The 13,749-nt window shown below is 43.0% G+C and overlaps 1 protein-coding gene across 1 annotated transcript in view; it reads left to right on the top strand.

Moving 5' to 3' along the window:
- The window catches only part of LOC138755614 (fibulin-1-like), a 98,649-nt gene that overhangs the window by 58,563 nt on the left and 26,337 nt on the right, over positions 1-13,749 (top strand). Inside the window, exon 9 of the mRNA XM_069921972.1 lies at positions 5,434-5,556. Within this exon, the coding sequence (XP_069778073.1) occupies positions 5,434-5,556 (123 nt within the window). The remainder of the gene's footprint in view (positions 1-5,433; positions 5,557-13,749) is intronic.

The raw sequence follows: 13,749 nt of genomic DNA, 5'->3' as shown, positions 1-13,749 counted from the left end.
AGTCAAGGGCCGAACTAAATATTTATTGAAAATTTTCAACAACATCTGCATGTTTTCTCTTCTTTCAACATATGTAATGTTAAACTTTTTCTTATTAAAATAAATGTTTAATAATAGTTTTGGATAAACTCCAGAAGCATTAACAAATGAGAAATAAAATATTCAATAAATAATATTTCTCTTTGAGGATTTGTCAAATGTTGCTAGTGTGCTGTCGAATAGTAAAATCTGAGGGCTATTGAGAATGTGGGAGAATAACATGATTCCTGAAACAATCAAATGGGTGACTGATTGTGGGCATGAACTCTAGCAGGGTTATTTGCCATGCCCTTTTTCCATTGGTACAGATATCCTTTGATTTACACACTTTTCAAGTTTTATGCCTAATGAGCTTGTATCCAGGTGCAGGACCATTTTTAACCAGGAATATATTTATCACTGTGACATGAAACTATTGGAAGATCGTTTTATCCTGAGATTAAAGTTCATAATACTTACTCAGGCCTGTGTGCGGGAGGGCGCGGTTTGCAGGCGATCGGGTTGGACAACGACAGTGCGGGGGCATCGGCTCTCGCTGCAGGGTGGCATCTCGGCGGATCAGCGGCCCCGTCACCATGAGTCGCGGGTCGGCCTGCGGCAGGGAGGGGGAGTGGGCAATGGTCCTGGCGAGGTCAGGCCCCCCCCCTGAGTTTCTGCTGGACCCCCCTTGACCTGCTGAGTTTCTCCTGGACCCCCCTTGACCTGCTGAGTTTCTGCCAGACCCCCCTTGACCTGCTGAGTTTCTCCCGGACCTCCCTTGACCTGCTGAGTTTCTCCCGGACCCCCTCCCCTTGACCTTCTGAGTTTCTGCTGGACCTCCCTTGACCTGCTGAGTTTCTCCCAGACCCCCCTTGACCTGCTGAGTTTCTCCCGGTCCCCCTCCCCTTGACCTTCTGAGTTTCTCCCGGACCCCTCCCCCTTGACCTGCTGAGTTTCTCCCGGACCCCCCTTTGACCTGCTGAGTTTCTCCCTTCTGGTGTTTTTACGAGAACCACAGACTTTCGCTCATACATTGATGAGGGGGATCAAGGGCCAAACATTGTCAGGTACCTCTCTGCTGGATAAAGGATACGGTTTAACCCGCTGAGTTTCTCCAGTGTTGGGTTTGCACGAGGTAGAGTCAAAGCGCCGAAGGGCCTGTTTCTGATCTGTAATGTTCTAGGGACCCTGCTCTTCTTTCCGTGCTGGTGTCCCAGGACCTTTCCAGGGCAGTCTCCGCGCTCAGGACCATGCTGGGATCCCGGTCAGCGGTGGAGGAGCAGGTGAGCGCGGCTAATCCCGATCCAGCCCACGCCACTCCCGAGTTTGGCGGGGGGGTTCCACCCTACCTGTCCGACCAGCCTCGCTCTCCACGTGTACTCTGGGCACCCGCCGCTGGTCCGATGGGAAGGCGCAGGGCGGCCTGCGCCCCCATCGCCCGGCGGGGAGCCCCAATCTTCCCTCCGGCGTCCCGACTCCATCTGCAGCTCCAAGAAACGATGTGCCACTGGGATTCCGGCCACTGGGAAGCGGCCTTGGCTTCCCCTGACACTGGCCAGGCCGCGCTGCGGTGGAGGAGTGGGTGGGGGGACACGACAGCATGTTTATAAAACCACCCACCACTACTTTTCAAGGACCAGGATTTTTCTCTCTCTCTCTCTCACCCAGGGACACAGCGGTGACTGTGCATGTGCTATACTGGCGCGGCGGCTAGCGGGCCACCTCTAATACATTTTTGATATGATCTTGCGGGCCAAATATAATTATATCGCGGGCCAAATTTGGCCCGTGGGCCATAGTTTGACATGTGTGCATTAGAGCAAAGAGAATTTTGCAATGCAAGTGCTTTGCTTCTAATTTGCCGTTAGTCTGTTATGTTTGTAATAATAATAATATAATAATAATAGTTTATACTAGTGAAGATTACACTGATCGTTTGTACACTCCAGATTGATTGACTTTTATATCTTTTAATTAATTGAGTGTGGTTTGTGACTGATATGGCTAACTTTTACTAAATATTCCTCACCAATTAGCAATGATAGGGAGCCAGTTCTTGAACATATATTGTGGTTTGTTTTATGAAGGTACATGTTTGTTTCATGTTTGGTATAGAATTCCAGGAGTTTGATCCTGCACTCTTAACAAATTAGTACAGTCTGACTTGGAGATAGTGTTATTCTGACTTGCCTATTGCTTTTGGCCTTTTAGATGTAGCTGTAATGTATTTGCTTTTACCACGTTCTCTCTGAATTTTAAGTTTCAGGTTGATGACCGTTAATCAAAAACAGTGCATTGTTTTTATTTCAGATCTCCAGCATTTAGTTTTTTGCCTTTCGATCCAGGTGCACACCAAAAATCTCCAGCCATTCTTCAGCAACTGATTAATTCTGTCACATGGATAACTTGAAAGTGGTATTTGAGGTCAGATTTTGATTCCTGATGAAGAGTTTTGCCTTCCTAACCTGCTGAATTCCTCCTGCAATTTGTTATTCTAGTTTTCCGGCATCTGCAGTCTTTCATCCTAACATATGTTTTCTACCATTTTGTGCCATCCCCTTCTCTCATCTCAGATGTTAGTGAGATTTATCTCTGTAACATGAAACATTTGCAAGGTGAATTTGGCATCTGTGCTGTAAGCCATTGTTTCACAACTCTGCTTCTTGACCTGCGGGCTGCACTGATGAATGGATTCCAGTTGAAACTTTGACTGTTGCTACAGGATTTGAGAACAGAACGGAAATTCCAGCACTCAACTGTAATATAGCCAGCACAGAAACAGGGCTTTTTGGCCCTTCTAGTCTGTGACCCTGCTTTCCTCCATCTCCCCATCACTACCCTTTTCCAATCACTTCCACATCCCACCTGGATCCACCTATGACCTCCTCCTACCTGTTAGCCTGTGCTCCTGCCCTGCCCCTTCTTTCCTCCACTCCTCCTCTCCTCCTTCCCCATTCCCTCATCTTTTTTTTATTCAGACACCTGACTAATTATGCTTGTTGGTTTGTTTCATAATTAAAAGCCACATTTCCCATTCTGTACAAAAATTGTTATCAATTCTCTGACATACAAGGTATAAAATCAAATTTTAAATGACTAATACTTTTAGTTAGTTGCCTGTTAAGTTCTGTAGCATGATATTGACTGTTGTATTGCTTCAGTGATTTGCACTCATCTCCTTAAATCTAAAGATTATAAATGTCAGGTTTCAGATTTTTTGTCGGAGTACATACATGGCATCACGTATAACCCCGAGAATCTTTTTCCTGTGGGCAAGGCAGAATTACCACTTATTGGTAGTGCAAAGAAACTGTACTCAATATGCACATGTAAACAATCTGTGCAAAATTAAGAGTCCTTAAATGATTCTCTGCTTGAGTTTGTTGTTGAAGAGATTGATGGTAGTGGGGTAGCAGGTGTTCCTGAATCAGCTGGTGCGAATTTTGTGGAACCTATACCTCTTTCCTGATGGTAGCACCAAGAGCTGAGTGTGTGCTGGGTGGTGAGGATCCTTGATGATTGCTGCTGCTCTCTGATGTTCTTGATGGTGGGGAGGGCTTTACCTGTGATGTTCTGGGCTGTGTCCATTACCTTTTGCAGGGCTTTGCATCGATGAGTATTGGTTCCCCATACCAGACTATGATGCAGCTGGTTAGCACACTTTCCACTATGCATCTGTAGAAATTTGCCAGGGTTTCCAATATCATTCCAAACCTCCACAAACTCCAATAAAATAGAGGCACTGACGTGCTTTCTTCATGATGCCATTAATGCGTTAGGTCCAGGAAAGATCCTCCAAGATGGTGACTCCCAAGAATTTAAATCAGCTCACCCTCTCCCCCTCTGATCCCCGATCATCCACCTCTGAGTTTATGTTCCTGAAGTCAACAATCAGCTGCTTATGTTTGATGTCATTGAGTGTAAGTTTGTTGGTGCATCACTCAGCCAAGTTTTCAATCACCATCCTGTATGTTGACTCATTGCACCTTTTTGTACAATCCTCTACTGTAGTATCGTCAGCAAATTTGTATATGGTGTTGTCATACTGAGCCACACAGTCATAGTGAGTTGAGCTGGGGGCTGAGAATGCACCCTTGCAGTGCTTTGGTGCTGATGGAGATTGTAGAGGAGATGTTCTTACCAATCCTCAGATTGTGGTCTGGAGTTGAGGAAATTTAGGATCCAGTTATACAGTGAGGTGTTGAGTCCCAGGTCCTGGAGTTTGCCGATCAATTTTGAGGGGAGGATGGTGTTAAATGCCGACCATTAGTCAATAAAGAACATCCAGATATATTCATCATTCCTGTCCAAGTATTCCAGGGCTTTGTGAGGAGCTAGTGAGATGGCATCTGCCATAGAAATACAGGCACTGTATGGCCTCGTCCATTCTGTCAGATGAATGTAAAAGATCTTCTATTTCATGTAAAAGAACTAAAATTACTCTTTCTTGAACCATGCAGTATATAGTTTGTCCGTCACTTCAATTCTCCATTCACTTCCACTCTAATGTAGATTCTGTGTCTCCTATGCTGTTCCAATGACACCAGTGTAAACCTAAGGACCAGGACCAGGAGTCCTAATTTGAATTCAACAATTCCAGATAACTTGTTTTCTCTATTTATATCAAACCTATGAGTTCTGCTGAAAAGTTATCTTTGTAAATTAATTCCTGTTTTACTTCCCCCTACAGAAACTCTTTGATCATTTGAATAGTTACAGATTAATCCTTTTTAAAAGATTTTGGCCATACCTCTGACCTCCATTTCACAGCTTTAAAGTGTACCTTTGATTGTTCCCTCTCTAACTCGATGGCTCTGGATACAATTGATTTACCTCAACTCCTCTGGCCTCATCCAATCCGAAATTTATTCCGTTCTATCTGCCCTTCCTCACCCTCTCTACAATTTAATATTGACATATTTTCACCATTTCCCTGTTCTCATGTAGGATCTTCGACCAGAGGTATTAACTCTGTTTCTCTTTCATAGAAGCTGCCTGACTTACTGGCTGTTTTTCACATTTTCAGTTTATAATTACAACATTTGTGTACCCATTTCTCTATTTCAGCATCTTCGAAAAAGAAAATTGGTCACAGGGTTTGGCATGTTCTAAGGTTATGTAAAAAAAAATAATTAATAGAGGTAAACTTTATTTTTGCAATTCAAAGGTGAAAACAATATTTCAAAAACCAGGATGAAGGGAACAGACAATTCACATAAAGAATCGTTTTATACACCATGATAGCCAAACCACTTAACACTCAAAGTCCAACCCTATCCAATACTCCAGTTCTCTTTTTTCATGATTCCATTGATCAGCACGTTTATTCAAAAGTAATCCAGTGAGTTCCACAAGGGGTAGCAGTACAAAAGTTACCATGCTATAATATAATCTCAATGTGTTGTTGTTTTGCAGATATTGATGAATGTGCTGGAAACCAATCCCTGTGTCAACAAAGATGTCAGAATGTGATGGGTAGCTTTAAGTGTTCTTGTTGGTCAGGCTATTACCTCCACAATAATGGACATTTATGTACAGGTAGGAAGCAACCAATCACATGAACCTTCTGAATTTGTTGTTATCAATTCTAGCTTTTGACTCATTAATATTGGTCTTGAAATATTTCATTTCTGTTTCATTATCTTACTACAAAAATAATTGCACTCTTTTGCATAAAAGTGTTAGTAAATGTTGCCTGGATATAATTACTGCCTGATGGTACTTGAGACAAATTCTCAGTCGTCTTGTTAGTTTATTCAGGAGTTTGATTTATTTTGTAGAATACAAGTTGCATTGATATTCTGAGGTTTACTTATGCATAACTCCATGTTACAAATTCATTTTTGGAGTCTGGGACATCACTGAGCTACTATTTTTTATCCTGATAAGGTCAGCCACTTTTTGAACCATTGCAGTCATGACGTTGAAGTACTCCCACAGGATATTGGATACAATGACATTTTATCAAATGCCTTTGGAAATCAAAATATTTTCCCTTGATCCACAGCATGCATCATTTCAGAGAATGCCAATAAAATGATGAAACATAATTTTCTTTTCTTAGAACTACCTTGATAAGAGGACGCGCCTTGTCGGCGTAGTGTGGAACCCATTGGGCGTAATATGAGAAAAAGCCCAGGCAGCGTTTGAGCGCTTTCTGGGTATGGGGGGGGGGGATAAGTCCATTAGGGGACACATGCAGTCAGGATCTGGCATCACTACCCCGTTCTCTACCACTCAACCTAGAATCGCGAGTTGTGTGGTCCGGAAGACACACTTGTCAAAATTGTAGGTCAGGTTCAGCCGACTGGCAGTTTGAAGAAATTTGTCTAGGTTGGCGTCGTGGCCGCAGATGGTGACATTGTCCAGATACGGGAAGGTAGTGGTTAGCCCGTTGTGGTCCACCATTTCCCGCTGGAAGACCGCAACACCATTCGTGACCCCAAATGGTACCCTGAGAAATTGATACAGCCACCCATTCGGTTCGAAGGCCGTGAATGGTCGGACTTCACAACGGATCGGGAGCTGGTGGTAGACCGAACATAGGTCAATGATGGAGAATATGCGATATTGGGCGATCTGGTTCACCACAGCCATGATGCGTGGCAGGGGGTATGCATCCAGGAGCGTTAATGGTCTGGCTATAGTCGACCACCATCCGTAGCTTTTCCCCATTCTTGACAACCACCACCTGGGCTCTCCAGGGACTTGAACTGGGTTCGATGATGCCCTCATCCAGCAATCTAAACACCTCACTCCTAATGAATTGCCTGTTTTCGTAACTATATTGCCGACTTTTGGTGGCCACAGGCTTCCAGCCAGGGGTGAGGTTTGCGAAGAGTGCTGGCGGGGCAACCCGGAGTGTGAAAAGGCCGCAGGAGTGGCCCCGGGGCACGGGGGCGGGTTGCTTGGGTGCTTCAGGGATGGGGCGATGGCAGACCAAGAGGGAGGCGTGGGGTCCCCCAAAGTGTAGGGACACCGTTCGAAACTGACACTGAAAGTCTAATCCCAGCAACACTGGGGCGCACAATTGGGGAAGGATGAATAATTTGAAGTGGGTGACCGTTACGCCCTGTACTTCCAGCGTGATGATGCAATATCCTTTTATCCCGGTCGAGGGCGACCTCGTCGCTAATGAGATCCTCTGGGTAGTGGGGATAATGTCAAGTCTGCGACGGAGGGCCAGATCTGTCCAGATAAAACTGTCAGTTGACCCAGAGTCAAATAAGCAATTGGTGTAGTGTCCATGCACTTTAATCAGTTCCATTGCTTTAGTGAGGGGATGAGAGCATTGCTGATTATTATTATTATTAGCAAAAGACAGGAACTCTTCACAGGTGGCCGACCAGTCCAGAATGATCCGACCTGGCTAGGGACACAACCCTTTAAGGCCCAGACAGTAGGCGTGGCTAAGCTCTCAGCCAATCGCTGTAAGCACAGTCATTACGCTCTAGATACTGTAACTATATACATTGGTTATAGGTCTGTACTATCACATAGACACCCAAGGTAAAGACAGTATAACAGCCTGTAATCCACAAAGACTTCCACAGAGCCAGGCTGGCTGTAGCTGCAGTAACTCTGAGTGAGCTTCAGGAGGCTGGTGCAGGCTTATATCCCGGAGGATCACTGACACCCGACCGGGTGGGGCTTGATCCCTTCAGGCCGACTGATTGACAGCCGGTCAGGTGTTGTCCTGTTCCCTTACTCTCCTTCAGATACAGAGGTTGCCCCCTGCAGTAGGCCACCGGTGTACCACCACAATTGGTTGGGCATAAAAAGAATCTGTATTGAATAATAAATGCCATTATTGATTCAGTTAACAACTACATCTAGCACTGAAGTCAGACAAAACTAAGTATCTGTTCATACAGCCTCTTAAGGTTTTCTTACTTACCTCTAAACGGCGCTGTCTGTAAGGAGTTTGTATATACTCCCTGTGTCTGCATGGGCTTCCTCTGGGTCCTACAGTTTTCCCCTATCTTTCAAAATAAACATACTGGGTGGTAGGTTAATTGGGTGTAATCGGGTGACATGAGTTTGTGGGCTGGGAGGGGCTGTTACCGTGCTGCATGTCTTTAAAAAAAAAAAATTTAAACAATCAAAGAATAGAAAAGGTACCTTCCAGGAATATGACTGTTTGCTGGCGAGTCATTGATCCCAAAGAAACGTCCACGTTTCTGATATGGGGTAAGTCACTTGCATGATGGTTGGTCTCTGGAGCTGTCAATGTTCCTTCTCCCAAATTTTCATCTGTTACTGTTTTGATTATTAGATGAACTGTTGTGATTCAGTTTCATTGGCCGAAGGTCATCTGACCATTCTGGCCCAAGACTACAAGGTTTTATTACATTATTGCTTTATTACTTTTGTGTCAGCCTGATCACGTGTTCCTTTGATCTGGCCTCAGCCCGACCAGTTCAAACCGTATCAGCAAAACACTAGTTTCAAGTTACCCCAGATCACAAAATGGTAGTTATAAGAACAGTCTCACAAAATGTCAGCCTCTATTCCTTCAAGCACATGGCAAAGAATAAAGAAATTTATTCTTCAACTGTCTACTTCAACTGTTCTTGGCTCATTTGAAATTAGAATTTATTTCTGATGGACACGCTTGTCTTGTGCCCTCATCCTGCACAAAATATACAGTCCAGAGCATGGCAGACTCCAGAATTGATGGGGAATCTATCTGTTTCCCACCCATTGATTTCAGATTTATGGTCAGAGCACATACCTAACATCACATACAACTCTAAGATTTATTTTTCCTGAGGGCGAGGCAGAATTACCACTAATTGGAGATGCAAAAAGAAAACTATACACAGCATAAATATGTAAACAAACCAAGAACTCTGAATAGATAATTAATGTCAACAAACTGTGCAATACAGAGAGAACAAAGAGAAAATCAATAAAGAATACAAGTAAAAGTCCTTAAATGAGTTACTGACTTTGTCATTGAGGAGTCTGATGGTGGAGGGGTAGCAGCTGTTCCTGGACCTGGTTTTGTGGGTCTTGTGGTACCAGTACCTCATTCTTGAAGGCAGCAGTGAGAACAGAGAGTGTGCTGTGGTGTCGGTTTTTCTCTCCGACAGCAGCGTTCTCTGTAGATGTTTTCAATACTGCGGAGGGTTTTGCCTGTGATGACCTGGGCTGTGTCCACTACATTTTGGGTTTTACGCACAGGGGTATTAGTATTCCATGCCAGTCCATGATGCATCTGGTCAGCACACTTTCCAACATACCTCTAGAAATTTGCTAGGGTTTCTGATGTCATACCAAACTTTCGTAAACTCCTGAGGAAGTAGAGGCGCTGACGTGCTTTGCTCACTATGCCATTTGAGCTACACTACTGATGTCCTTGTAGAGCAGTTGAATCTAATTCCTGATTCTTTCCCCAAAGCCCATTTTGGAGAGCACATCAATCATATGCATATTAGATATCCTGTCAAAAGCCTCTGGTCCAAGCTGAACAGGCAGGTGTCCATGTTCTTGCTCTGCATGTAGGAAATGATATCTCTGAGCAGTGTGAGGCTGTCAAAGGTTTTCCTGCTCACAACAGCACAGGTTTGATGTGGGTGAGCTTGGAGTTATCTTGACCTGATGGTCTTGGACAGGATCTTGTAGTCAATGTTTAACAATGAAATGAGTCTCCATTTCCTCATGTTCTCCTTAGCATGGTGTTGTACACTTCAAGCAGGTCTGGACCCATCTAGTCCCACAGAGTCGTATGGAACTCAGCCAGTAAGCCAATGTTTCAGGGAGTGTTGTTTGATTTAAAGGAATGGATGGAGTCAGTCAGATCCCCCTAGGTCAGTGACTTGTAAAGACTCTCTCACTTCCTGTCATCTGAGACCTCCAACTTGGAAGACAGGGACTATTGATCCTCCGTATGTCCCTCTTCAAGGATGTTGCTGACCCATTCTCTTCCTGTTGACCACAGAGATCCATCCCCTGTGAACCTTCTGGAGGAAGAAGTGTGAGCGCATCCCATCCTGCTCCGCTGTGGAGCTCTGGATCAGATAGAGTAGGTGTGAAATGGTTTAAAAAAAATCTAGGAAATGCTCCAAAATTACAAGGAAGCAGGATTGTCCCCACGTCACAATACACATCTTAAAATGTAGGTATTTGCCTTCACCCTCATAACAATGAGAATGGACACACATGCCCTTCAAAAGCCAGCACACTTCAAGTCTAACAGAGCTGAACATTGTTTAACAAAATTATGTTTCCAAATCTGCAAGGAGATTTTGAGTGCTTAATGGCTGAACTATGCCCAGACTCTAGACACAACAATAATCTTTCCTTCTCTTCACCCACTGCTGGGAGTGGGGTCAAAGTTCCACTTTGCAACCAATGTAGACACTGTGCTATTTAAGTTCAGAATATTGTAGCTTTCAGCTATAAAGAGAGGACCCTCTGTGCCATCCACTTGAAATTCAAATTCACTGAATAAAACCCAAAGGAGTTGGACAATAGACTGACTGTCAAAGCTGATTTGTCAATGGAAAATAATGGGAAACAAGGGCTAACTGGGCATTGGCCACCAATCATTCTTGGCTGGCTGTATTAGCTTCGGCCTACAAAGCCTTTCAAGTTGCATGGCAGATGGACAAGTTCAAAAAAATGAAAACTGAGGACAACTTGTTTGTTAATTTCTTGATTGGCATGTCTGTTATTGATTTAATCAGTTTGATGGATTTATTAAAGATTCAAACCTTATTCATTAAAGTATGTGAAAATATTTGGCTTTTGTCCATGTAAAGCAAATTCTCAATATTTTTCCTATTACATTTATCATTTGGAATTTTGCTTCAGCTTGCTGAGAATTTATCTCAGAATCTCTAAATGTCAGGTACTGGGGATCTAGCCCCAAGCCTTTGATTGTTGGAAGATGAAAGTACATCAAAGAATTCTTGACCATTGCAAAATGGCAGTGCCATTCGGAACTCCTCGAATACTCAAAACATGACAGTGTTACTTGAAACCACTGAAGTGACAGGTACACAAAATATTGTTTTTGCTTTTGGTTAGAGATATTTCAGAGAGCTGGCTTTTCTCTCAGCTCCACCAGTTTTAGCAGAGAAGCAGCAAGACTACTCAGAAAAAAATGCTTTAAATATCAACATTTTAGAAACTTGTATGAAAGAACAAGCCCATTTATTTGGAGCTTGTGGAGTCCAGGTTAGCTACATTGATTTCCCCCTATGAGAGAAACAAGAACAGAATGGGTCCATAGTTTTTTTTTGGAATTCAGAAGAAAGCGATCTCTTCAAACCCTAAGATGGCAAATAAGCTTGGAATAATTGGGGACCTAAGCGATCTCTTCAAACCCTAAGATGGCAAATAAGCTTTGGAATAATTGGATACCAGGATGTTGTTACTATTGGCTAGATGTCAGGATAGAGTGATAGAAAATGAGGCCAAATGTCTGAAAGATATTCACTGAGAGAGATGTGAATCTGAGATTTCCTATCCCAGAGGTCTAATCCTGTTCTTGGTCCTTTCCAGGCGTTAACTGGGCATGCCAGGATTTTCCAAACACAGACTGCAAAGAAAATAGGATATTGATATAGTATTATTCAAAACAATGAATGTAAAATTTCTTTTGTTGAGGTGGGGGGACTCTAGATAAATCGATATAGTGCTATAATAAGTCATGCTATGGACATGAATGAGACCTTTGTGGCCATTTTCTCTTGGCACAATGTTTCAGGATGCAAGAAGTCTGAAAGGAAAGGAGGATGAACTCTGAGGACAGAAGGGCACTTGAGGTTATGACATTATAGCTATTACAAAAATAGTTGAGAAATGGGCACGACTGGCAGCTCAGTGTTCCAGAGTACAAATGCGAAAGGCAGGATGGAGATGGAGGGTGAATTGACTGTTGATTGAGGCGAATATCACAGCATTTCTTTGCAACTTGCCTTTGGCTTGTTTTTCAGATTTCAGTTGACTTCTGCAGTGGGGTAATTATTCAGGCTCTATGGTCAGGGAGGTGCAGGCATTTTTTTCTTTTGCCCAGAGGATCAGACAGGCAGGGCATGAAGTTCTTGGAGGATTATAGGCTTAACCAAAGTATGTGCTTAAAGACATTGGAATTTCACTCGCAGCAAACATCTCTCAAGCACCTCCTACCTGAAGCTGTGGCCTTGGAAGATCTTCCCCCACCCCATCCTTGCTGTACCTTGCCTGTCCCATAGTGAATCTTGCTCATCCATTCCCCTGGCACCATTGCAGCAGTCATTCTTCATACGCTGTGCATGTTGATAGGAGTGGTACTTATGTAGTGCATTTGCCTCTTTCAGATCTGGCTCCCTGAACTGCAGATGAATGGTTAAGTGCTGACAACCGCCTGATAGTGTCACATATCAATATTTTGGTGTGTGCTGTATCTAATGCTAAAACAGTGTGCCATTGCCCTGGAGAATCTTTCAGTATTATTTCACATCAATTGCATTTGAAGATCACAATTGGAGGAACATTTTTTCAAGCATCATTAATAGTATTCAGAGATAAAAATGTTAAGGGTTTGCATCCAACATGGTTTTAAACAATTAAAAGGTAAAGAAGAAAACTCTTGGCCTTTTATTTAGTTAATACTTGTTGAACTGCTGGTTAGGCATGTGACTGCTTGTATAGCCTACCTCCCAAGAATATTTAAAACAAAAAAACTCCGAGCACCTGTGGACCCGTGTGCTTTCAAGTTAGGAGAGAGAACATGAGGGGCCAGTGAGCCAGGAAAATATCTGCTTTCACGTAAATGAGTCTGTGGGCTCAGAAGCACATCACTTCAAAACATCTGTTTTTCTCTCAATCACAAACTGATAGGGGAAAGCATAATTTGGCTCCGGGCCAACCCTTTTTTTCTTGCAAAGGCAATTTGCCAGATCCACAGTGAAACAATCCCCCTTTGACATTGGCTGTTGGTAATTCCACACTGAATGGTTATGTGCCCTTGCTTCTCCCTGGAGAGACCAAAATAGTGGTTTGTCCTCAGTTGTTCAGTCTCCAGATGCAGCTTAAGAATTGCTGTAATTCCAACAGGGAAAATCACAGGAGGAATTATCCCTTTGAGAATACTTACAGATAGGGTACTAAGATGATCTATTTACAGTCTGGCTCGACCTGAGGTGGGCCTCAATTATTTTCTCCTATTCTGGCAGCCAAGTTAATTCTGTTACTTTCCACTGGAGAAATTTATATTAGTTTGTCAATTTTCATTTTCTTGGTTATTTTTATGATTTTTCTTCATTCCTTTGAAACTAAAAACTGATTTCCTCAGTATTACATCTGTTTTGAGTTCACAAGTCATTCAACTAATATTGTTTTGGATTGAGTCCTCGACTTTTTTTTCAATGTAATGAAGTTATCATACCAGGAAATGCCAGCATTTAGCTTAAGATTTTTAGTTTAAGGGCATGGAAATTTCTCAGAAATGCACATCAATATGGCCTATTGTAGTTATTTTCCTTCATTCCATGAGACGTTACCTGCTCTGTACGATTAATCCAAACATTGCTATTTTGGGTAAAGGATATGACTGAATGGAGTAAGCCTGGATTGCTGTCATTTGTTGCATGTTATGGGACAAGGTGGTATACAGAGCTTCAGCACTCACCCTTACGTCCATAGATTGCATTGTCCAAGTTAAATAATTTATTCATAAACCAATCATCAATGAATACATGGGATATTCTCCCAAAAACTGAAGATTGAAATTAATGTTAA

Source organism: Narcine bancroftii, chromosome 1 (assembly GCF_036971445.1).
Source record: "Narcine bancroftii isolate sNarBan1 chromosome 1, sNarBan1.hap1, whole genome shotgun sequence".
NCBI classification, from domain to species: Eukaryota; Metazoa; Chordata; class Chondrichthyes; order Torpediniformes; family Narcinidae; genus Narcine; species Narcine bancroftii.
Note: the sequence above shows the minus strand (reverse complement) of the source record. Positions and strands in the feature narration are given on the sequence as shown.